This window comes from Saccopteryx leptura, chromosome 2, assembly GCF_036850995.1.
Source record: "Saccopteryx leptura isolate mSacLep1 chromosome 2, mSacLep1_pri_phased_curated, whole genome shotgun sequence".
Classification (NCBI taxonomy): domain Eukaryota; kingdom Metazoa; phylum Chordata; class Mammalia; order Chiroptera; family Emballonuridae; genus Saccopteryx; species Saccopteryx leptura.
Genome location: NC_089504.1, coordinates 360,521,041 through 360,546,758, shown reverse-complemented (window position 1 = coordinate 360,546,758; position 25,718 = coordinate 360,521,041). Strand labels below are relative to the sequence as shown.

Genomic DNA, 25,718 nt, shown 5'->3' with positions numbered 1-25,718 from the left:
TGTGGTAACAAGAGGGGTTAAAAGTCAGTCAGGGAAACCCCTCCCAGAAGAATGTCTCCTTTCAGACCCTTTCTGAAGGCTCTGATCTACCGCAGGCAGAAGAAAGGAACCAGCAAGGACACTGGATAGCAGTCAGGGGGCCAGCTCTAGGTCACTGTGTGATTTCTGAAGACTCTCTTCTATTCTTTGGATTTCATTTGCATTACTAGTAAGCTAAGGGATATGGATGAGATGGTCTCCGACAGCAATGCTATCATGTGACCATGATACAACCATTATCTCCAGACATCTGCTTACATAAGGCAACCTACTTCCATTAAATTGATTGAAATACACTATGAGTACACTAACACAGGGATTATTGCAAACCAGGGTATGTTAAGCTAATTGGGTGTCAGTTTCAGGCAGACAATACTGACACAGACAGATGCAAAGCCACAGAGACAATAAAACAAATACTTTTTCAATTAAAAATTAGAAAACTATTTTCAGTTCTTGTTTGTAAGCAAAAGGTGAACCGTATACCATAGATAGTTGTTGGAGAAGAATTCACAGTTGCCTTGTTTCCTAATATTTTCCTATACTTAGTTTCATAGAGGGACCAGGATTCCACCAGCAGCTTGCATTAAAAATGAAAATAAACAAACAAAACGAGAGAAGCAGGAGGTCTCAGCTCAGAGGGCCACCCAGTTTTGGACTTCCCGTCTGAAGTAGGAATATGGTACCAGGCGACGAGTCAGGGTCGGCTGACTAGGGAGAACAAAGCAGCTATCTTTGGCTGCTTTTCAGAAAGCAAGTTTTAAAATGGAATTTCTGAGCATTCTTGAAAAAGCATAATAAATTGCAAAAGTAAATAAACAAACAAACAAATTAAAAAGTCATCCTTTCTTGGGAAGAACTAACAATCTTCCCATAACTCTCTGCTAAAAGGCAGTCACTTCCTTCCCTGGTCTCATCTCTGCGATTGTGCGGGCAGTCGACGAGACCTCGGCCGACTCAGTGAAAGGGCAGAGCAGCAGGCAACAAAGTCCAGGGATTCTAGGACAGGGCTGCCTCTGAAACAACACCTTACATTATTCCAAAGGCAGATCCCTCTCGGATTGCCAACAACTCAAATTATTTATAGGAGATTGATTCATATACTTAACCCAATGTGAGAGGAAATACTTCTAATTATATCCAAACATCTTTAATATGAAGGGAATTATGCTTGGAGGTCTTCATTGCCAAAAACATGTATTGCCAAATATGTTTTAAGAAAGAGGAGGAGGAGACATGTTTTCCATATTTGATCCTATAAAAGTGCCCTTGGAATGAGGAGGACTTGTCTTTCCTCATCAAGCTTCAAGGTAAGTGTGTGTGGGGACAGGGCTCTGTCTGAAGGACAGTAAGGGATGTCTGGCCGCCCGCACACGCATGCCACACATCCTGGCTCCCATGGCCTCTGGCAGCCCGTCCAGTGCAGCGCCAACTCACTCCGGAGCAATTTCAATGAGATGTTTCAGTGTCCCCAGTCATTTCCTGGTTCCCTGTTAAGAATCGTGCATGCTATTAGTGGAAATTGTTAGCATTTAATTCAGAAGGAATTTGTTCTTTTTCTTACAGTTCTGACCCACTTCAAGGCTGCCAGCTGTAAGGTAAGATTTTGACTTTTTCTCATTCCTCACAGAGTGCAAGAAATCTTCCATAGTGGTTTGGAGAGGGCTCAAGGGGTTATAAGATAAAAGCATTTCAATTTCATGGCTGATCATACTTCCCTTGAAAAATTCCAAGGGAGATGTTAAAAACTGGTTCTTAAGCATTTATGTCCTTTGCCATATATGAAAATGCTTTCTCAGTTGTTAGGAGATTTATACATAATTTTTTTATTTCTAATATTGCAGTTTGTCTTTTAAATAAGATGCAACACATTCTACTGTTATTAATTTATAGAGAAAATGTATGTTTACTCTGCTACAGCTTTTTGTCAGCACTATATAATATAAAAGCCCCCGAGATGCTCTCTGAGCAGACTGAACCCCTGCCTTGGAAAGTGGCGGAAATCTGCATGCTGTTGCACATCTACAAAATAGACATTTTTAAAAATATGATACGGAAAATGACAATAAGCATTTCAGCAAGACAAAGTATTTTAATTGTGTCACTCTAAAAATTATAGTTTGAATGGAAAAATGTGGAAAAGTTTGCCCAAGTGCTTTAAGTTTGCCTGGAAAAGATACCTTATTATTATAAAATAGATTACCTGTGACTATTATTAGCAGGATTAATGTGTGTTAACATGTCAAGAGACAAATCTTGAAAAGATTTTTTTGTAAAAATTTTATAATATTGGCAATAAAGCAAGAAGATATAGGTAATAACATTTTATATTAAGTTTTTGAGAAATATTAAAGATAGATGAAAAGGGGAGTTGGTCAAAGTTATGATATAGGAACAAGAGAAATTGATGAATAATAGAATATATTTTAACTAACAATTGAAAACAAGGCTCTCTCATTTTGGCTTTCTTTGTCAGGGAGTCTTTGACAATCCACATCTATAATGAAAAGATCTTCACCACGTACAAAATAGTTCCTAGAATTTTAGCAACACCTTTCTATTGTTCTTTTCATTCACAAAGCCAGCTTTGAGCTATTTGCTGTATCCAACGTGTGTTCTAAGATGTGTGAAGGGTCCAATAGAGGGAAATGAGCTCCCTGACTGCAAGGTACTAATAATACAACCGGGAGAGAAGAACAGTAACTGGCTTGACCTGTGGTGGCGCAGTGGATAGAGCGTCGACCTGCAACGCTGAGGTCATTGGTTCGACACCCCAGGCTTGCCTGGCCAAGGCACATAGGAATTGATGCTTACTGCTCTCCCCCTCCCCCTTTCTGTAATAATGAATAAAGTCTTAAAAAAAAAAAAAGAACAATAGGAGAGAGATGGAGAACGCCCTGCCATCATTTGAGCTTTTTGCTCCATATAAGCCAGTAATAGGCAGCTTATAAAAATTAATATACATGAGGCGTGAAACTCAGAAAGCCACTACAATATCCTACAGTAGGTGAGCCAGATGACAATAGTTTCTTTCCAAATGCATGATTAAGTGTCTGTCAGCACTGGCATGGGACACGGAGGCTGACATTTCACTTCTAGCCAAGCCAGAGAGGTAGTCATACTCAACGCAATCCTAAACACTCAACTGGTCAGTGAATGAAGAAGGTCTTCTCTTCCTTTTTTTCTTTTCTAATTATAGAGTACATTCAATATTACCTTGTATTAGTGTCAGATACACAGCATACTGGTTGGAAAATCAGGTAATGTTTTATTCCTTAAAAGGTGAGTCTAACGGTCCCGTGCTGGAATTTCCCTACTATCTTGTGCTCTGCCAGGAAGAGCCTTCGACTGGGCTGCCCCCACTGAGCTGCAGCCATGAGTTCCGACTCTGAGATGGCCGTTTTTGGGGAGGCTGCTCCATACCTCCGAAAGTCCGAGAAGGAGCGAATCGAGGCCCAGAACAAGCCCTTTGACGCCAAGTCATCTGTCTTTGTGGTGGACCCCAAGGAGTCCTTCGTGAAGGCAACAGTGCAGAGCAGGGAATCGGGGAAGGTGACAGTCAAGACCGAAGGTGGAACTGTGAGTGACACATCTCAAGGTGGCTAGTCTGTGCCTCGTGTGGCTTGGGGTGAGCTGACCTAACTTTGAGATCTGTCCTCTCTTCTTTGACTTGACAGACTGTAACTGTGAAAGATGACCAGGTGTACCCCATGAACCCTCCCAAATACGACAAGATCGAGGACATGGCCATGATGACCCACCTGCACGAGCCCGCCGTGCTGTACAACCTCAAAGAGCGTTACGCAGCCTGGATGATCTACGTGAGTGCATTCTCATGGCCTTCTGCTCAGAGAGCTAGTTAGTATTTTTGAAAAATAGATGACTATAAGGTCCTCATCAAATAATAACTTTGTTTTTTCTGTGGGGTATGCAGACCTACTCGGGCCTGTTCTGTGTCACTGTCAACCCCTACAAGTGGCTGCCAGTGTACAACGCAGAGGTGGTAACTGCCTACCGAGGCAAAAAGCGCCAGGAGGCCCCGCCCCACATCTTCTCCATCTCTGACAACGCCTATCAGTTCATGCTGACGGGTGAGTGGCTCAACTGTTTTTCACAAGTTATTTCACTGCCTATAAGCACAAAATGTTAAAGCTACAGCAAGCGTTAGAAATAATTGAACCCAACTCCCTAGTTGTACAGAAGAGGTGACTAAGGCAGAGCGAGGCACATGGTGTCAAAGTGGGAACTAAACCCAGCTCTACTTGCTGTGCTGCCATGATTTTACCAGAACACGCTACTACTCCATCCTTCTCAAGTCTCTTTAGGCTCCCTGCCGGAAAGCACATGGTTTATTTTAAATAACAATGGAATCATATTGTTTAACTAGAAGTAAAACATGTCCAATCATTTTAGTGCCCAAGTCTCTTGTTGATGAGAATTGGATACCTTTAGAAGTACTTGCATCTCTTTTAGGTAATCAGAGCTCCTCCCAGATATGACATCCTCTCTGAATGCGGTAGTGTTTAGGGGCTCCAGGCATATGAACAGAAGTTGTTACTTTCCCCTCTTTGAAGTATTTTATTCAGATGGCAGCACCCTCTCTCACCTGCTCTTTCTTTGACCCAATGCCATATTTTTGGGAAGACTGATCAGAGTTAGGGTTGCAGTCTGTGGCCATGAGACAGAGGTAGGTGTGTGTGTGTGGGGGGCACCAACTGGGATATCTAGAAAGTAATTCTCAACCTTGGCTTAATTAATACTAGTTAACATATTAAACTACAGTCCAAATCCTTAGCATTTTTCAGGTATATGTGCTAATCAGCACTCAGCATGACATTGAAACCTATACCTGACCATTAGGGAATGTGTCTGCCTTTGGGAAGTGCTGCTCTTTATTCTGAACCAGAAAGCCACACTTCCGATACCGCCTTAAGGAATTTAAGACATGACAGCATTTTCTTTTTATCTTCCCCAACTTAAGAGACTTAACAATTCCACCACATATGACTTTACAACAATATATTGAGAAACTCCACTGGATAACACACTCATCCTCAATGCTCTAAGTATTACCCTATGCAAAGTTTTGTCTGTGTGACTGGCTGGTATATATGCTGATTGTCCATTGTTTTCATTCCAGACCGGGAGAATCAGTCTATCTTAATCACGTACGTATTGCTATTCTGAGTGTTCTTAGCATTTTATTCTCACTGGGAAAATAAAAATCAAAAGAATAAATTAGTGAATGCCCACATACTAAAGCAATGGCATAAGCAGCCTAAAACTAAATATTATTTTCACTTTATTGTAAGGTTTAGATTGCATCAAAATGTAAAACAATATGGCCACAAATTACATCATTCGCTAGTCCAGTCTTGAAAGTTCCATAGGACTTAGATAGCAGTAGGAGATGTAAGACCCCTTCTCTGGACATGGCCTCAGCCTGCTACAGGGCAGTGAGCAACACACAGCCTTCTGAAGGTGACTCACTTCTGGGAGTCACCTTCTGGGTGACTCACTTTTTTACTTCTGAAGGTGACAGCCTGGGAATTGTGCCAGTGGTTTCTTCTTGAGAGTTACTTGAGCAAAGCCTATTCCTGCAGAGCTCTAACTGGAGTCATGTCTTTGGTCTAAGGAAACTGAAAGACACTTGCATTGTTTCATAGTTCTTTATCATTCTTCCATATACTACTAGTTGTTAAGTGGCTGTTTTTTGGACCCCTCAAACTCAAGCCTAGGCACCTGGAAGAAAGCCTGGCATATTTTAAGTACTGAAAAAATATGTGTTACATGAGTTATAAATGAATGTATTGCTCTACATCTTGTCAGTGATAAGCAACAGAGGTAATATGAGTTACTTGTAGGCTGAAGAAAAGGACCTAAGAGACTGACAAAGACATATAAAAATAGACGCTCAGGTAGTAAATGCTGATGGTGGAAGGCCTTCCATTTGTCACATGGCTTAACTTCTTACATCTGCTTGGTTTCTGTTTGACAGCGGAGAATCCGGTGCAGGGAAGACTGTGAACACCAAGCGTGTCATCCAGTACTTTGCAACAATTGCAGTTACTGGAGAGAAGAAGAAGGAGGAAGCTCCTACAGGCAAAATGCAGGTGAGTCTGAGACCCAGCGTCAGAATCCAGACTGTCCGGGCTCTCAGGAAGCCTGGGCCCCAGATGAGCACTGCTCCTGTTTGTGCAGGGGACGCTGGAAGATCAAATCATCAGCGCCAACCCCCTCCTGGAGGCCTTTGGCAACGCCAAGACTGTGAGGAATGACAACTCCTCCCGCTTCGTAAGTCTCTTGGTCACAGAAGCATTTTCTTGGCCCTTAAATGTCAGAGAAAGCATGTCTGGATGATTATTTCAATCTCATCAGTCTTGTGAGCTTCGAGCTTTGTACATAACATCATCTTTTTCACTTGCAAGGGTAAATTCATTAGGATCCACTTCGGTACCACGGGGAAGCTGGCTTCTGCTGATATTGAGACATGTGAGTAACAGGACCTGCTAAATAGAGTCCAAGAATGACAAATGATGGTTTGGAGGAACATCTTGCAGCTCCTGCTGAGCCTGGAGCCTGTGAAACACCAGCCTGCTGCCAAACGTGCCCACAGTTAATGCCAATCTTACCCATAGTCCTCAGTGTACTCTATCCACGCCAGTCATGAGCTAATGATTCTATAGTAGCTGCCAAGAGCTGTTGGGCCTGTCTGAATTATTCCAGCCTCAGAATAAACTTCAAGTTTTCCTAAGAAAAAATAACACTAGGGTTAAATGAGTTGCCTATGGGTTGAGTTTGTGCCATTGTTTCCTAGTCTGAGCCTTGATAAATTTCATTTTCAGTCATCCTTTGATTATAAAGTGAGAAGCGCCCCAGGGGAGGGAGTGGCTACCAAGAATCAATTATATTCCATAAAGGAAGGATCTTCTGTAGGGGAAAGTGTTATGCCTTGGGCCAGCATGCCTTATTCTTTCCAGAGCTGGTAAGAGCTCTGCCACTGTCGAGATGTAAGATGTGCTATCTCATAGGAACATTTGGATGAAATCTGAAGATGCCAATACAATTTAGCTAATGACCCCAAGTGCCAAAGTCACTCTAGGAGCTTCATAATTCCCCGCTAATCCGATGTCTACTTTCCACGGCAGATCTTCTTGAGAAGTCCAGAGTCACTTTCCAGCTAAAGGCGGAAAGAAGTTACCATATTTTTTATCAGATCATGTCAAATAAGAAGCCAGATCTAATTGGTAAGAAAGAATTTAAATTTATAAATTCTATAAATAGGAGTTAATAGATTTATTAACATTTTCTAATGCAAAATGTATCCCTTGAATTCTGTGTACCCAGAAATGCTCCTGATCACCACCAACCCATATGACTATGCCTTCGTCAGTCAGGGGGAGATCACGGTCCCCAGCATCGATGACCAGGAAGAGCTGATGGCCACTGATGTAAGTTACACATGCAGCTTTGTAACATACATTATGTTTTGGAATGACAACAGCACCTTGCTGTATGTGTGTGATTAAGAATGTAGTGTAAATCCTCCTAAGTAGATCTGTGTCTCCTGCCCCAACTCTCCTCTCATCCATCCTGATAGAGCGCCATTGACATCCTGGGCTTCACCGCTGATGAAAGAGTGTCCATCTACAAGCTCACAGGGGCAGTGATGCATTATGGGAACATGAAATTCAAGCAGAAGCAGCGAGAGGAGCAGGCCGAGCCGGACGGCACTGAAGGTACCACATGGAGGTCCATCTGGGCTTAAGAAGACAATCTAGGCAACAAAACGCCCATTCCTTTACAGCGGGGCTTCTCATGGGTACATACTGATTACTGTAGGGATGGTGGGTGCACAGAGGTCATGTTGGGCACCTGACTTGTGTCTCTGCAGTGGCTGACAAGGCAGCCTATCTCCAGGGTCTGAACTCTGCTGACCTGCTCAAAGCCCTCTGCTACCCCAGGGTCAAGGTCGGCAATGAGTACGTCACCAAAGGCCAGACTGTGCAGCAGGTAAACACAACTTAAACCCTAATTCATTTAAGCCACAGGAGATACAGGCATCCATTACTGTTTTCCATCCAAAAACTAAACTACCGTTGCTCTTGAAGGTGATCAACTCCGTGGGCGCGCTGGCCAAAGCCATCTATGAGAAGATGTTCCTGTGGATGGTCACCCGCATCAACCAGCAGCTGGACACCAAGCAGCCCAGGCAGTACTTCATCGGGGTCTTGGACATCGCGGGCTTTGAGATCTTTGATGTGAGTAGTTTGGGTCAATGTCTGGCCTCAAAAAACAAAAAGCCCTTCCACGTAGTGTCTGCTTTGCTGAATCCACACTGAAATCCCCCAGCTCACTCAAATGGCTCTTGTTTGAAACACTCAGTTCAACAGCCTGGAGCAGCTGTGCATCAACTTCACCAACGAGAAGCTGCAACAGTTCTTCAACCACCACATGTTCGTGCTGGAGCAGGAGGAGTACAAGAAGGAAGGCATCGAGTGGGAGTTCATCGACTTCGGGATGGACCTGGCCGCCTGCATCGAGCTCATCGAGAAGGTAGAGATACATGCTACTCCCCAGGGGAAGCTCCTCTTTTGTTGGGACTGTCACCTCTTTGCTCTAATTCTCCTGCTAATACATTGCTGTGTCTAACCCCACACCTCTAGGAGAGTTGAATCACCTTGCGCATAAAGGGCATGTATATGGAAGCACTCAGAATTTGTTCAGACCCATAGAGAGGTACATGGGTGGTTAATATCCCAGGGCTCAGTGATCCCCAAGAAAGTGATGAAGAACTTATCAGGGACCATGGCATTTCATACCTTCTGGTTTATCCAAAGACCCATATAGGAGGGACCATGGAGCAGTGTGTTTCTTAGAATGTTATTATGAAAACAACAGATAACATTAACTTTGAAAAAGAAATTCCCATAATAGTTTTTGCACTGGTCATGTTGGAAGGAGGTGGCTATTGAGAAATACAGATATGATTGTTTGAAATATACTTCATATTACTTTATGTCTATATATATAACTAAATTATTTTGTAAACCTAAAAGTAAGCTACATTTATATACAGTTAATTTTACTCTATGTCCTTTCGTTCAACAAATACTAATTAAGCACATACTATATGTCTAGCACCTTCCGTCACTGCACCAAACAGGCCAGGAGCCTTGTTTTTACAGCACTTTTACATCCATCGCTCTTTATAACAGAGTAACAACACCAAAGAAGTTGTCTTTGGCTCCTGCAGACAGCGGAGTCACTGGGATGTACTAGGATTAAGCACTGAGGGATAGCCTGTTATGTTTCTTGTAGCCGATGGGCATCTTCTCCATCCTGGAGGAGGAGTGCATGTTCCCCAAGGCCACGGACACCTCCTTCAAGAACAAGCTGTATGAACAGCATCTTGGAAAATCCAACAACTTCCAGAAGCCCAAGCCTGCCAAAGGCAAGGTCGAGGCGCACTTCTCCCTGGTGCACTACGCGGGCACCGTGGACTACAACATTACCGGCTGGCTTGACAAGAACAAGGACCCCCTGAACGAGACCGTGCTCGGGCTGTACCAGAAGTCCTCACTGAAAACTCTAGCCTACCTCTTCTCTGGAGCAGCAGCAGCTGCTGAAGCAGGTCATTTTCCATAGCCTGATCTTTTACTTAATGAATGAAACCTAAACTGGGAAAGGCTGTACTATGATCGTCTGTGCTTTCTCCGTCCCCCTTAGAGGCCGGTGGCGGAAAGAAAGGCGGCAAGAAGAAGGGTTCTTCCTTCCAGACCGTGTCTGCTCTCTTCAGGGTACAAACTTCATTTTGTCTAACTAGACTCAGGAAATTAAACTTTTACTGTGTTGTGTGGGGATGGGGAAGTAATGTTGCAAGGACTCTACAACTGGATGCGACTGAAGGACATAGGTCAGCAGGCAGTGGTAGAACTGACTCTCAGGGACATTTGGAAGAGATGCTCAGTATAATATAGGAGACACAGGCCAAGGGAGGACCAGAGTGAATTGCAGAAATCGGTATCAGATGGTAAAATTCAATTTTGGGGCCAGGAAATGAGGTCATTTGACACTTAAAAGTTTCTACTGGGATACAATTAAGCAAATCTCATGATTTGCTTGAGACTTGGGAGCCTCCCGATGATGTAGGCACGGAGGTGTCTATTGGCATCAAATGGAAATGAGTAGACTTCAAAAGCTGAGGAGAAAGCAGCAGTAGGAATCGGAAGCTGAGCTAGAAAAGTAAGAAAACCGATGGGGTAAGAAATACTCTTTGAGGAAACTTTGCTTTTCTTTTGACAATTCAATCTGTAAAAACTGAAGCTCTAGTTATTTTGAAAAAAACAGGATTTCCTTGAAGAACACCTCACAGTTGTTAACATAGCTGTCAGTTTCCTGCCAGTCCCCAGAATAAGGTATTAAAAGGCCACCTTCTACGGAACCAGAAGGAGGACTCAGCTCTCTAGCTATGACAAGGAATAAGCATGAGATAGGAAAGCAGACTCAACTGAAAGTCAGGTCAAGAAAGAAATGGAGATTTGGAGAAAGACATTGAATTATTTGTGAGACCACACTACAGATCTAGGCAAAAGAGTGTAGGTAGACGTATTTCCATATGTTTAGAATGTTGCACTAAATTTATAACTTATGCTATCATATTCATCAGCTGTGGACAACCACTCCAACATCTGGTAGAAAACTATATAAATAATGCACAAAAATAGGAACCAAATATTCATATGGCTTCACAGGAGAATCTGAACAAGCTGATGACCAACCTGAGGAGCACCCACCCCCACTTTGTACGCTGCATCATCCCCAACGAGACCAAGACTCCCGGTAAGAGAGCTCTGACATCACACAGGCTCCAGCGCGCTTGCTCTGGACCAGGAGATGAGGCGTGCTATTGTTCCTTTCAGGGGCCATGGAGCACGAGCTTGTCCTGCACCAGCTGAGGTGTAACGGGGTGCTGGAGGGCATCCGCATCTGCAGGAAGGGCTTCCCCAGCAGAATCCTGTATGCAGACTTCAAGCAGAGGTCAGACTTTTTCACTTGAATTATGTCGAGATTCTTCTTATTTACTTTAGTTTTTCAATGAAAGAATCACTAATACCTTCTATTAAAATGGAAGAGAAACAAATGTAACAGACTCTGTATTGACATATCAAAAGTTTGACATCCTTTGAATGCACAGAGTATAAAGAGGTATATGTGACTTCTTGTTTGTTTGTTAGATGACCCAACAACTATGCTGTTTTTATGGACTCCTTGTTCATGACAACAGCTAAATCATTTATTTGTTAAACAGATACAAGGTATTAAATGCAAGTGCCATCCCTGAAGGACAATTCATTGACAGCAAGAAGGCATCTGAGAAGCTGCTTGGGTCCATCGATGTTGACCACACCCAGTATAAATTTGGTCACACCAAGGTAATCTTCTCCAAAGACTACCTGCTGCTATTCCTGTCCCTTTGAAGCTGATGCAAAGTTTCTGACCCACAACCCTGCCCACGCGCAGGTCTTTTTCAAAGCTGGTCTTCTGGGGCTCCTAGAGGAGATGCGAGATGACAAGCTGGCCCAGCTGATTACCCGAACCCAGGCCAGGTGCAGGGGGTTCCTGGCGAGAGTGGAGTACCAGAAGATGGTGGAGAGAAGGTATTAATAGGGATACTTGACTGAACTCCATCAGCCTAAGCCTTGTAATTCTGATTCCTGTGATAACCTGACTTCGAAATTTTCCATTCCTATCACAGAGAGTCCATCTTCTGCATCCAGTACAATGTCCGTGCCTTCATGAACGTCAAGCACTGGCCCTGGATGAAGCTGTATTTCAAGATCAAGCCCCTGCTCAAGAGTGCGGAGACTGAGAAGGAGATGGCCAACATGAAGGAAGAATTTGAGAAGACCAAAGAAAACCTTGCAAAGGCTGAGGCCAAGAGAAAAGAGCTGGAAGAAAAAATGGTTGTTCTGATGCAAGAGAAAAATGACCTACAACTCCAGGTTCAGTCTGTGAGTGTCAGAACCCATTTCCTTTAATCTGATGGTAAAATTAAGCAACTGCTAGGGGAAGGTCCAGATCCCACCTTACTAAGGGACTTATTATCAGTCTTCCCTAATTCACAACTCTTTAGAATGCTCTATAAAATTTTATCCACAGTATTACTGAAAAGAATGATGGTAGGATTCCTTGCTGTTGAGAAGGGAAACAAAAATGTGTTTTTCTTTTTCCTTTCCCCTAGTGTTTCCCCTAGCAGAACATGGGCAGGAAGTAAGGAGAGCTTTGCTCCCTAAGATACTCCCTCCGGAAAATGCAAAAAGGAGCAGTGAAAATAATAATTAGTATTCACAGTGAAGAGAATTCATATTTGTAATAAATGTAAATCAACATGAAACGAATATTCTGAATTTTTAGATCTATGGCCCTTGGCAACTTCCCTCTGCTCCTTGTCTTCAGAAACTCCCTAGTACCTGAAAGAACAGCATCATTGCAAGGATAACGACAATACTTTCTATAAATAGTATCAATTTTTTATGCAAAGCATGGCAGATAGGGTTAATGTTCTTGTTTTTTGTTTTTTGTTTTTTTTTGTATTTTTCTGAAGCTGGAAACAGGGAAGCAGTCAGATAGACTCCCACATGCGCCCGACCGGGATCCACCTGGCACGCCCACCAGGGGGCGATGCTCTGCCCACCTGGGGCGTCGCTCTATTGCGACCAGAGCCATTCTAGCGCCTGAGGCAGATGCCATGGAGCCATCCCCAGCACCCGGGCCATCTTTTTTTTTTGTATTTTTCTGAAGCTAGAAACGGGGAGAGACAGACAGACTCCTGCATGCGCCCGATCGAGATCCACCCGGCACGCCCACCAGGGGGTGATGCTCTGCCCCTCCGGGGGTCGCTCTGCCGCGACCAGAGCCACTCTAGCGCCTGGGGCAGAGGTCACAGAGCCATCCTCAGCGCCCGGGTTGGGCCATCTTTGCTCCAATGGAGCCTTGGCTGTGGGAGGGGAAGAGAGAGACAGAGAGAAAGGAGAGGGGGAGGGGTGGAGAAGCAGATGGGCGCTTCTCCTGTGTGCCCTGGCCAGGAATCGAACCTGGGACTTCTGCACGCCAGGCTGACGCTCTACCATTGAGCCAACCAGCCAGGGCTAATGTTCTTGTTTTGATATCTCAATAGAGGCTTGAGAAGAAATATTTGATCATAGGTCATAGTCTAACCCATTTTTGTGACCCAAAGGACATGAGAATTTCAGTCGTCACCACTGAAACCAACAATAGAAACATTAAAGGTTATTCTCTAGTTTTCTGAATTGAGAAGGGAATCTACATTGGACTTACAAGCTTTGGACACATGACTAAAAAACCTAAAAGAGGTTGAACTGTCAATGCCTAGGTTGGCCCTGGGACATGTATACTAGGTTAGGATGAATTGTCAATGCCTAGGTTGGCCCTGGGACATGTATACTAGGTTAGGATGAACTGTCAATGCCTAGGTTGGCCCTGGGACATGTATACTAGGTTAGGATGAATTGTCAATGCCTAGGTTGGCCCTGGGACATGTATACTAGGTTAGGATGAACTGTCAATGCCTAGGTTGGCCCTGGGACTTGTATACTAGGTTAGGATGAACTGTCAATGCCTAGGTTGGCCCTGGGACATGTATACTAGGTTAGGATGAACTGTCAATGCCTAGGTTGGCCCTGGGACTTGTATACTAGGTTAGGATGAACTGTCAATGCCTAGGTTGGCCCTGGGACATGTGTACTAGGTTTTTACAAATTGACAAGAGGTCCATCAGACCTTCAAAGTTCAATGGATAATTGTAAGAGGCATCTATGCTGTATCCAAGCATACTCCTCTCTCTTGAGCCTAGAATGGCCTCTATACTTGTCTATTTGTAAAGAATTGATAAGACACAGGGTTTGTGCTAAGGGTAGTTATGGTGAAGAAGTAACTGGAAAGATAGGGTTAGTTAGTTTAATAAGGTTTACGCAGCCTTCTTGGCCCCAGTTCCCCATCTCTGGTGATAAGAATGTCTCTTCTCCTCTGAGTACAGAGAGTATACCATTCACATGGGAGTTTTATGACCTGTTTCAGGAAAGAAGGGCAAGGGGATGAGGTAAGAGTGGCCTGTCTCCAACTGCCATTTTCTCAAACTCCTTCAGCTTAAGATTTCAGTATGCCCAAGTACCTTCATTTGAGGTAGTCTTCCCTGAACCCCATTATCAGAAATAGAACTGCCCTAATTTCACCAGGAACCATGACTTGAATCCCTTTATTTATTTTCAGTGTCACAAGTGTCCAGTAAATACTTCCTCAGTGATGGAGAGCTAATAAAAATTAATCTTAGGCTTTAAAACACAACTTAATGGTTTGGTTTCAGGATATTAATAAAATCTGAAAATATCCAGAGAACTAGAATAAAAAGGTGTCTTTTGTTTCTTCACAGGAAGCAGACAGCTTGGCCGATGCAGAGGAAAGGTGTGACCAGCTGATCAAAACCAAAATCCAGCTCGAGGCCAAGATCAAAGAGGTGACCGAGAGAGCTGAGGACGAGGAAGAGATCAATGCAGAGCTGACGGCCAAGAAGAGGAAACTAGAGGACGAGTGTTCAGAACTGAAGAAGGACATCGATGACCTTGAGCTGACCCTGGCCAAGGTTGAAAAGGAAAAGCATGCTACAGAGAACAAGGTATGAAACACATTCTGCTATATTATATGGAGGTTCTACCATTCAATAAGGTGCTTTATAGTAGAGAGAGACAATCTCTTCCTTGACCTTCTAGGTGAAAAACCTCACAGAAGAGATGGCAGGCCTGGATGAAACCATCGCCAAGCTGACCAAGGAGAAGAAGGCCCTCCAAGAGGCCCATCAGCAGACGCTGGACGACCTGCAGGCAGAAGAGGACAAAGTCAACACTCTGACCAAAGCTAAAACCAAGCTTGAACAACAAGTTGATGATGTAAGCATAACATCATATATATATATATGTATATGTATATATATATGTATATATATGTATATATGTATATATGTATGTGTATATATATAATTTTGTAACTAAGTAAGCATGAATTTGTGTCATGATATAATGAGCACTTCCAAGAACTTCCAATGACTAAATGGTATAGAAAATTATCACTACTACAGGAACTAAGATGGACAGATAAGTAAAAATCAATAAAGTCCCTGGTCAGGGCACACAGGAGAAGCAACCATCTGCTTATCTTTCCCTCCCTCTCCCCCTTCTCTCTCTCTTCCCCTCTTGCAACCAGTGGCTCCACTAGTTTTAGCCTTGGCCCAACATGGGGTTGCCGGTTAGATCCCAGTGAGGGCACTTGTGGGAGTCTGTCTCTCTATCTCCCCTCCTTTAACATCAATAAAATTAGTTGTAACAGATAATGTGGTAAAAAGAATTAAGAGGAAGGAAGGAAGGAAGGAAGGAAGGAAGGAAGGAAGGAAGGAAGGAAGGAAGGAAGGAAGGAAGGAAGGAAGGGCTGTACAAACAGAGCAGGTCTTTAGCTGGGTTTGAAAGGAGAGAGGCTATGGGAAGATTTATAAGAGAGGGAGTTCTCTAAGTGAAAAGCGTAACAAGAGCAAAGAAGCCATGATAGTCCATAAAGTTTTCTCTCAGGGACAAAGGGGATCCTAAATAAGGAATGTGGAGGATGAATTTGGCTTTAAACATGTTCTGATATCAAACAGAGAATCTACTGTGAATGTCTGAGTAAGGGAGGACTTGACAAAGGTCATGGTTTGGAAATATTACCACGGTGTTCATGCCATGTGGTAAATCATCAGTCACAATGAATTCCAGTGGCTAGACAGAGAAGACATGATCTCTGACTCGTTTACTGTAAGAATATGGTATTGAGGTGCATTTCACCTTTAATGATGAGTCCTTTGACTAGATAAATATCAATTAAAATGAAATAATGGGACAAATTTGTCAAATTTAAAAAAATCAAAATAAATTGCTGATTACATAAGAGTTAAATGTTTCCATGGGGCAAAAGGTGGAAACATGCCAGGAACTGTATTCATGGATGATTACCTTTTAGCTTGAAGGTTCTCTGGAGCAAGAAAAGAAACTCCGCATGGACTTAGAACGAGCCAAGAGGAAACTGGAGGGAGACCTAAAACTGGCCCAAGAATCCACAATGGATGTGGAAAATGACAAACAGCAGCTTGATGAAAAGCTTAAAAAGTAAGCAGCAAGGACAGAGGTTCACGGGGAAGTGACTACGAATGTCTCTGTGACTTACACCAAGTGCTTTTCTAACAGGAAGGAGTTTGAAATGAGCAATCTGCAAAGCAAGATTGAGGACGAGCAGGCCCTGGGGATGCAGCTGCAGAAGAAGATCAAGGAGTTACAGGTAACACGGGGTTTCCGTCAGGGCCACACAACAGGGGGAATCACTAGCACGGGCTGAGCATGTGTATTTCATCGCGCCCAGGCCCGCATCGAGGAGCTGGAGGAGGAGATCGAGGCGGAGCGCGCCTCCCGGGCCAAAGCCGAGAAGCAGCGCTCCGACCTGTCCCGGGAGCTGGAGGAGATCAGCGAGCGGCTGGAGGAAGCCGGCGGGGCGACCTCTGCCCAGATCGAGATGAACAAGAAGCGGGAGGCCGAGTTCCAGAAAATGCGCCGGGACCTGGAGGAGGCCACCCTGCAGCACGAGGCCACGGCGGCCACCCTCCGGAAGAAGCACGCGGACAGCGTGGCCGAGCTCGGGGAGCAGATCGACAACCTGCAGAGGGTCAAGCAGAAGCTGGAGAAAGAGAAGAGCGAGATGAAGATGGAGATCGACGACCTCGCCAGCAACATGGAGACCGTCTCCAAGTCCAAGGTACGGTTATGGCTTACATCTTAGGGATTTCTGTTAGAAGGTGTGAATTAGCCTTCTAGGAATCATTAGTAAGTGGAAGAAGGATTCTAAGGCAGGAAACGGGTCAGAGGCAGGGAGGGGCGACTCGGTGTGGTGGAGCAAAGGGCTCGCTCATTCTGGGAGTACAGCCATATCCAAAGAATATGCATAGTGAAAACTTAAACTCTTTTAAATAAAAAATAGAATTCAAATACACATTTTAAGGTTTTTAAAACACCTCACCCTGATTAGGTTTACTGTTTTTCTTTTAAGCACAAATACCTAATTTGCTTCTCAAAAAGAATATCATGAGCTGAATTGAATATTGTTGTTGTCATTTTACAGATGAGCCAGTTCAGTCACGACAGGTTCACACATAGACTGTGTGTCTTGTTACTCTTTCCATCACCGTCTAAGGCCTCAGTTATTTTTGTTTGTAAAAATAGTTGATTCTCAAAATGAATGATTCCTGAAGCTCCTCCTGAATACTTGGTATTAATAAGAATCTCTATGGTCCAAATACTTGTTCCAGTGTCTTCTACCACTTTCTGAACGCAGGGCAACCTGGAGAAGATGTGCCGCACTCTCGAGGACCAGCTGAGCGAGCTGAAGTCCAAGGAGGAGGAGCAGCAGCGGCTCATCAACGACCTCACGGCGCAGCGCGGCCGCCTGCAGACGGAATCAGGTGGGCCTCTTACCAGTGTTAACCTTGAATGACCACTTTACCTTGGGTGCTCAATTTGTTGAAAAAGTCTGCATTGATTACTTGAAATCATATATTACCTTCCTGGGCGGTGCCCACTCCTATGAACACATTATTGACCACTGCCATGAACAGTTTTGTTCTTCTTCTTATTATTATTTTTTTCATAATAAAGAGACCCAGGCTTTTTGATTTTGAAAATTTTAAAGAAGATTTGACTTGAATCGAAAAGTAATAAATAATAAGTGTATCCTCACAATATGTATTTTCGCCTTGCAAAATACCTCCACGAGTTATTTATAGCTATTATCCTTATTATTCTGTATAATGTTATCCCCATTTAAAAGATGACAAATACGGTAGTGAAGAAATGACTTGTCAAGAATGCTTGCTCTAGTTTTATCCCGAAGGCTTTCTAATTGCTGGTAGCAACCGCAGTGCAGCAGGGAAATAGTCCGGACCGCACCCCAGCCTAGGCGTGTCCCAGGAGGTCTGCAGTACCTGGGTGATCCAGATTGGGAAGTCTCCTCACTCCCCCTCCCCCTATGGACTTGTCTACCTTTCTACCAGCTCTACATTCCCTAGGGAGAAGGGACACGATGGAGATTGTTTTAGAGGTCATCTGGACTATTGAAACAAAAGGCAGATCAAAGTGCTGGACCATTTTCCTCTTTCATATTTGTTCAAATAGTGTTCTTTCTAGCACAAAGCTCAAAGTCACGCTTTTATCATTGTTATACAGATGGCAAGTATACTTTATGAAAAAGAAAAATTGTCTTCTAAAAGAATCAAAATGTTCCTTGTAGTTTCTTTTCCTCCAGACATGTTTACTCCTAGTAATTTAGTGGTATAAAAAATGCAAGTTGTGATTCTTATTAAATTTTAGGAATAAGGTAACCAGGTCAAAATGGTGTTAAGAACTTTTTCTCAATGTGTAATATGATATAATGTGTAAAAAAAATGGAGATAAGTTTAAATGCCATTTTGTTTTGGAACTGATTAGTTAGTCCCATAAATCAACTCCTCTGGGAGTGGAAGGATACTTGATCATTTCTTAATATAAAAATGATTCCACGATTTTCTTTTGAACACTACTTCTATTTGTAGAAGCAACTGTTCAAAGTCTCCTATTTTTTACAGAATAGTTCTTTTTTTTAATCAACTTTCAATAGAAGGTAAACTAGTACAACACTACTGCCTTAGACAAAAAGCTCTGGAATGTTTTGTTGGTTTGATTTACATTGCTTTTCACATGTTTCTTAACAATTTCTATGGTGATCAAATAATCTTAAATACCTCCCCAAATCTCTGAGTTGTTCATCATATAATCTGCCTCAGCATTTCCCATCCTTGTCATGTTTCCATGTTTTCTTGTCGGGGTGGAAGCCGATGTTGGCGGTGTGTTGGAATCCATGCCCTCCGTCAAGTTTGAACTCAGCTCGCTTTCCCTGCTCCGGTTCTTAATTCGACACTTTCATTCCCAAAGTCAAGTTGCACTGTCTGGATCTCGGTCTCTACAGGTGAATATTCCCGCCAGCTGGATGAGAAGGACTCCCTAGTCTCTCAGCTCTCCAGGGGCAAGCAAGCCTTCACACAGCAGATTGAGGAGCTGAAAAGGCAGCTGGAGGAGGAGGTCAAGGTGAGCTGGCTGTCCTTGTCACTACCCCTGGTTTTGTTTACTTCTACAGCCTGGTGACCTGTTGGAGCTTAGGCACTAAATAGTACTGTAGATAGATAAAATGCAATCGCCCATCTCTATGTTCTCAGGCCAAGAGTGCCCTGGCCCACGCCCTGCAGTCCTCCCGCCACGACTGTGACCTGCTGCGGGAACAGTACGAGGAGGAGCAGGAAGCCAAGGCCGAGCTGCAGAGGGCAATGTCCAAGGCCAACAGCGAGGTTGCCCAGTGGAGGACCAAGTACGAGACGGACGCCATCCAGCGCACGGAGGAGCTGGAAGAGGCCAAGTATGTTCTAGAATGAAGTATCTCTATTAACGTAGTGCACCTGCTACCACCAGTAAATGGGCACATGTCTACTGCCCCCCAAACAAAAAACTAGAGGAAAAACATGCATGAATATGAAACTAAGCAAGAAAAACAAATACTCTCGATGGTCTAAATGAAACTAGAGGGTACAAAGAGAAAGTACGTAAGGCAAGAGGAAGCTGGATGATTGCTTTGAAAAGGGAAACTTTTGGCACCCTTCTATCTATACAGGGGCGGACAGAATAAGAATTAGCTGTACTTTCTTGTGCCTCTCCTGTTTCTCAGCAACTTAACAAAATATCAATCCAAGGGGATAGGTACGGGAGAGAAAAATAATTAAAGTAAAATGTTGGCTTGGGTTGATCATTGCCTTAGAGCCAGGACAATGGGTGCAGCAAGAGTGAAATTTGGGTGCTTTACTGTATTTGGTTGGTAGGAGAATGAGAATGAGTAAATACAGAACTGGACCTACAGAAGCAAGTTTGAAGAGCAAAGTATTAAGGAGTCTGACTGTGGAGATCACTCTCTTGTGCCCACTTTGAGCACCCGGTTCTGCTGATGACCGCGCACTTCTATTGTCCTTACTTCACTTGTCAGGAAGAAGCTGGCCCAGCGTCTGCAGGATGCCGAGGAGCACGTGGAAGCCGTGAATGCCAAGTGCGCCTCCCTGGAGAAGACCAAGCAGCGGCTCCAGAACGAGGTGGAGGACCTCATGATTGACGTGGAGAGGTCCAACGCCGCCTGCGCCGCCCTGGACAAGAAGCAGAGGAACTTCGACAAGGTGCTGTCTGCGGAAGTTTCTGCCTCAGTGTCCAGCACACGATTAAAGTCAGCCTGTGCTGTCAGTGTGCCTTACTTCGCCCATCCGAGGGCCGGTCTCAGTAGTTCTTGCTTCCTGCGTAAGGGGGGTGGGTCTTGTGGTTTCTGTTCTTCACATTCATAAAAATTGTTCAGTCCCAGATCATCTCAGCTCTGTGGGAGCTGACCATATACATGGTCATTACATCAGTCATTCCCCACTAAGTTTCTGGACCACCCCTTGCCCCTCAGGTCCTGGCAGAATGGAAACAGAAGTATGAAGAAACTCATGCTGAACTTGAGGCCTCCCAAAAGGAGTCCCGGTCCCTCAGCACAGAGTTGTTCAAGATCAAGAATGCATATGAGGAGTCTTTAGACCATCTAGAAACCTTGAAGCGGGAAAATAAGAATTTGCAACGTGAGTACATTTGACCTATTTCTTAATAAAAGAGTTAAAAGACTATTTTCCTACTGAACAAAATTTTACGTATTTCTTTTTTCACCAACAGAGGAGATTTCTGATCTCACGGAGCAGATCGCAGAAGGAGGGAAACGTATCCATGAACTGGAGAAAATAAAGAAGCAAATTGAGCAAGAGAAGTCTGAACTCCAGGCTGCTTTAGAGGAGGCAGAGGTAGACATTACTGGACACTCTAAAACAATTACGAGGGGAATTAGGGTCTACTGCATGCAAGGATTAGTGAATCAAGAGGAAAGAAAATTTATACTTTTCACATAATTGTGTGGATGGAGAATTGACCATATATACAACTAACATAATTGTACATCAGGAACTATGCAAAACACTGAGAGAAAAGATGAAGTGAAGGGTCCTCAGGGCACTATCTAGCTAGGGAGATGGAAGTATATAAAACCAACAATAACACTGAGGAAGTTTCTTTAACAATGAAATAAAGATACATTAAGGCAGCATAATAGTAGGATCTAATTTCTATTTCTAGAATACTACCTACTTCCATTCCCTGCTAATGTCCCCCTTGCTGTCATTAAGGCGTCTCTTGAGCACGAGGAAGGAAAGATCCTTCGCATCCAGCTGGAGTTGAACCAAGTCAAGTCTGAGATTGACAGGAAAATTGCTGAAAAGGACGAGGAAATTGACCAGCTGAAGAGAAACCACATCCGAGTGGTGGAGTCCATGCAGAGCACGCTGGACGCCGAGATCAGGAGCAGGAACGACGCCATCAGGATCAAGAAGAAGATGGAGGGGGACCTGAATGAGATGGAGATCCAGCTGAACCACGCCAACCGCATGGCAGCGGAGGCCCTGAGGAACTACAGGAACACCCAGGGCATCCTCAAGGTCAGCGGGTCAGCAGAGGGTCCCGGGCCCGCTGGGGAGGCCGAAGCCCTGAGGAAAAGATTTCTCAAGGGTCCTTCGTTCCATAGGACACCCAGCTGCACCTGGACGATGCGCTCCGGGGCCAGGAGGACCTGAAGGAGCAGCTGGCCATGGTGGAGCGCAGAGCCAACCTGCTGCAGGCCGAGATCGAGGAGCTGCGGGCCACTCTGGAGCAGACGGAGAGGAGCAGAAGGATGGCCGAGCAGGAGCTCCTGGACGCCAGCGAGCGCGTCCAGCTCCTGCACACCCAGGTGGGTACATAGAAGAGAGGAGTGAAAAATACAGGAGAAAAAAATTTTGCTCATATCTTAGTACAATATAAAAATTTATTCATAGTGCTTCATGAATGATAAAGTTGAAAACATTCAATATTTTTGGATTAACAATATATTTTTATGAACTTTGACATCCAGAATTGATTGTCTTTAAAAATACGTTGTCAACTCAGACACTTTATGTAACAAGGAGGTATACTAATTAGTTAATTTAATTAACTAGCTTGTGATTTCTTTAGAACAGCGGGCATCCTAATTTTGCTCCCATGTGCTTAATATTTCTAAATGTGGTATTTTAACCAGAACACCAGCCTGATCAACACCAAGAAGAAGCTGGAAACAGACATCTCCCAGATCCAGGGCGAGATGGAGGACATCGTCCAGGAAGCCCGCAACGCAGAAGAGAAGGCCAAGAAAGCCATCACTGACGTGAGCAGAGGGCCACACAGTGGTGGTCGGACTTGGATCTTGTGCTCTCTGAGCTCCCTCAACTGACTGTGCTTTACTCCTACCAGGCGGCCATGATGGCCGAGGAGCTGAAGAAGGAGCAGGACACCAGCGCCCACCTGGAGCGGATGAAGAAGAACCTGGAGCAGACGGTGAAGGACCTGCAGCACCGTCTGGACGAGGCGGAGCAGCTGGCCCTGAAGGGCGGGAAGAAGCAGATCCAGAAACTGGAGGCCAGGGTGGGTCTTCTGATCAGCATACTTCTCAGCTCAGCACATCTGATTTCTGAACACCTACCACTGCTAGATCATGTGTGGCATCCAGAGATGAATGGGAGACAGTCCTTTCTGCCAAGAGCTTATAAGAGGGCGGATGAGACTAGGGCATCAAAAACGCTATATAAAACACAGCAAAAGAAGTATCCAGGCCATTTGAAGAGTATAAATCCATTAAGTGAGCAGATCATAATGTCTTTCAAACGTACCTGTCTCCTTGCAGGTACGTGAACTTGAAGCAGAAGTGGAAAGTGAACAGAAGCGGAACGTGGAGGCCGTCAAGGGCCTGCGCAAACACGAGCGGAGAGTGAAGGAGCTCACTTATCAGGTGAGGAAAGCAGCCTGTCTGGGTTCCCACCTCCGACTGCAAAGCGCTGAAAACCAAATGCACAGCAATGTGTGATGGTATTTGTACTTTAAAGAAACTCCCCTCTGGCATGTCATTGCAGACCGAGGAGGACCGCAAGAACGTCCTCAGGCTCCAGGACCTGGTGGACAAGCTGCAGGCCAAGGTGAAGGCGTACAAGAGGCAGGCAGAGGAAGCGGTGAGTTCAGGGTCCCTGGGGGTCCCCGGGCAGCCTCCAGTGCTGCTAAGTCCAAGAACATTCGGTTGAAGGGGTGACAGAAAAGAGAAAGGTGAAATGAGAAAAGAGTACAGGGAAATGGTCCAGTGCAGGTCTGAAGAACGAGAAGAAAGCAACCACTTCACAAGTCAGAGCCTAGTGTTCTAGAGAAGAGCAGGTGCGCCAGTTCTGGGTGGGGAAGTCTGGTTCAAGAGCATAAGAACAAGAGAGCTTGTGGTAGGGACGGAGCTGAAGAGCTCAGCAGTGGAGGACCGCAGGGTCTTCTGGGTATGATGAGTAAGCAGGAAGCCACAGGATGCTTTTACATTGGGTCAGTCATGCTCTGGCTTTTTTTTAAAGAGCATTCTGCTTCTATGTGGAAAATAAATGATTGTTGAGTAATATAGGTAGGTACAGCATAACATTTTAGGAGGCTTCTCAGGCAGTTCATCGCTTGGATTAGGTAGTAGTGGAGAGTTCTCTGTAGAGAGAACTGGAGATACTCTGGAGGTAGAAACTAAAAGATATGCTCATAGTAGCACTTGGGAGGTGAGAGAAAGGAAATTGAATAATTGTCACATTATGATTTGAGTATTGCTTACTAAAATAAAGATCTAGGGAAAGAACAGATAAGCAGGGCAAGAAGAAAACAGGACTGTTGGAAACATTATTTAAAATATCATACACACAAATCAAAGTGTCAAGTAGGCAGTTCAGTATTAAGTCTGGAGCTCAGGAGGTCTTGGTTGTGTTCAAACCACATATTCTTAGACTTTTACTCTTTCTCATTTCCCCATCCTGTGATTCATCGGAAATGGCAATCATGTAACATCAAATTCCTAAGTAGAAAATTATGGTTATACAGGCCTACATATCATAAATTAGTTCTCCCATTCATATATGGTTTTTATTTTTCCCCTAGCCTTTAAGCCTCTAAGGTCTTGAGAGAGAGAGAGAGAAAGAAAGAGAGAGAGAGAGAGAGAGTTGACTTAGATAACCTTTCTCTAGCTCCTACTATATCTATACGGGGAAGATTTGAGGTGTTCTTTTGTTTAAACTCTATTATTTAGTTATTTAACTTTTATTAATGTTCTAAATTTAAATGCCATATTTTGGATGATTCTAAATGAGCCTTTAAAAAAATGATTACTGGACACTACAGCAGAACTGATCATCTGAACTCACTGCTCTATACTCCAACATAACCGGAGGCCACTCAGACTACTTTAGAAAACAACTGACTTCTTGACTTATTTCTAAACTGCCTTATGTGGCAATAATTTATAGTCAATGCTATTAATTCGGCATAATTTAGTTTGCATATCTGCATTTTTAAAAGGTCTGGTTGCATTCTCAGGATTTTGAAAAAGGAAGAGGCTGGAAAGCTGGTCTATTAGGACTAGCTTGAAGATGTGTAGACATCCTAAAGGAGAACTTTTAGAACATCTTGGAGACAAATGATGTCCCCTGTCCATCCTTGTTATCCATGAGTTCAAGATGCATGAGAGGGGTTAATACAAAAAGAAAAAAAGTTCAAGAGCATTTCTCTAGCTTTTTAAAAAAGATTTGCTACAGTGAATCATTTTTAACTAAAAAGAAAATTCAAGACCCACCATTTTGAGAAACTAGAGATTCTGAATTTCTTTCCCTCCTAAACACATTTGCACTCATCCCCAGGAGGAACAATCCAACGTCAACCTCGCCAAGTTCCGCAAGCTCCAGCACGAGCTGGAGGAGGCCGAGGAGCGGGCCGACATCGCCGAGTCCCAGGTCAACAAGCTGCGGGTGAAGAGCCGCGAGGTGCACACAAAGATCGTCAGTGAAGAAGAGTGATCCCTTCTAATGCCGAGAGGTGACCAAAGAGACGCACACAATGTGACGTTCTTTGTCACTCCATTTTGTACTTACAGCTTTTGCAGATAAAAAATTTATTTGCAAAGAAGATGTGTCTCTGTTTTTCCGCCACTGTGTCAGTTTACCTTTCAATGCATCAATTAAAGAAACGAACATCTTGCTCATATCTTCTGGAGAAGGATTTAGTAACAAAACATAAAAGGTGGCAGGAGGAGCCACGTCACCTGCAGTCAGTAAGGGCTAACCCACTTGTGCCCTTGTGGGGAGCTGGGGAAACCCTGAGGCAGACTTCAGGCCCCTGAACACAGATTGTTCACGTTACCTCCCTTGGCAAAATGTCAGCGACTTATCAGAAAAGCAGATTTCTGTTCATGAAGTTAACAGTCTCGATCCCAAGGCTGAGTAAAAATATAGTAACACACTAATTACCAACATAAAATGAAAGGGAAAACAAAAATACTTAAAATGTCAACTCTGCCCCATAATGATATGAACTATTATATTAAGTTGGCTTAGGATCCCTGGAGAGGAAAACATGTTCTATAAATTT

The 25,718-nt window shown here is 43.9% G+C and overlaps 1 protein-coding gene across 1 annotated transcript; it reads left to right on the top strand.

The window, feature by feature from the left end:
- The first annotated feature begins 1,331 nt into the window (after positions 1 to 1,331).
- Positions 1,332 to 25,256, top strand: LOC136392599 (myosin-1). The gene is made up of 40 exons (XM_066364883.1): positions 1,332 to 1,349; positions 1,606 to 1,637; positions 3,375 to 3,618; positions 3,717 to 3,860; positions 3,974 to 4,130; positions 5,180 to 5,207; positions 6,038 to 6,152; positions 6,241 to 6,333; positions 6,468 to 6,531; positions 7,188 to 7,286; positions 7,387 to 7,490; positions 7,640 to 7,778; positions 7,934 to 8,052; positions 8,151 to 8,300; positions 8,425 to 8,595; positions 9,361 to 9,673; positions 9,769 to 9,839; positions 10,794 to 10,881; positions 10,962 to 11,079; positions 11,351 to 11,474; positions 11,563 to 11,699; positions 11,798 to 12,053; positions 14,492 to 14,734; positions 14,829 to 15,005; positions 16,105 to 16,250; positions 16,329 to 16,419; positions 16,501 to 16,890; positions 17,467 to 17,593; positions 19,132 to 19,250; positions 19,379 to 19,575; positions 20,194 to 20,377; positions 20,647 to 20,812; positions 20,904 to 21,028; positions 21,407 to 21,715; positions 21,802 to 22,005; positions 22,333 to 22,458; positions 22,545 to 22,715; positions 22,975 to 23,079; positions 23,201 to 23,296; positions 24,992 to 25,256. Exons 3-40 carry the CDS (start codon positions 3,415 to 3,417, stop codon positions 25,145 to 25,147), a joined length of 5,826 nt encoding a protein of 1,941 aa, XP_066220980.1. The 5' UTR covers positions 1,332 to 1,349; positions 1,606 to 1,637; positions 3,375 to 3,414; the 3' UTR covers positions 25,148 to 25,256.
- The last annotated feature ends 462 nt before the right edge of the window (positions 25,257 to 25,718 follow it).

Excerpts from the sequence above, each read along its gene's own strand:
- LOC136392599 (XM_066364883.1), top strand. The coding sequence starts at position 3,415 with ATGAGTTCCGACTCTGAGATGGCCGTTTTTGGGGAGGCTGCTCCATAC. Across the intron at positions 16,891-17,466 it reads AGACCGTCTCCAAGTCCAAG|GGCAACCTGGAGAAGATGTG; the intron begins GTACGGTTATGG and ends TTCTGAACGCAG. Across the intron at positions 22,006-22,332 it reads TCCAGCTCCTGCACACCCAG|AACACCAGCCTGATCAACAC; the intron begins GTGGGTACATAG and ends TATTTTAACCAG.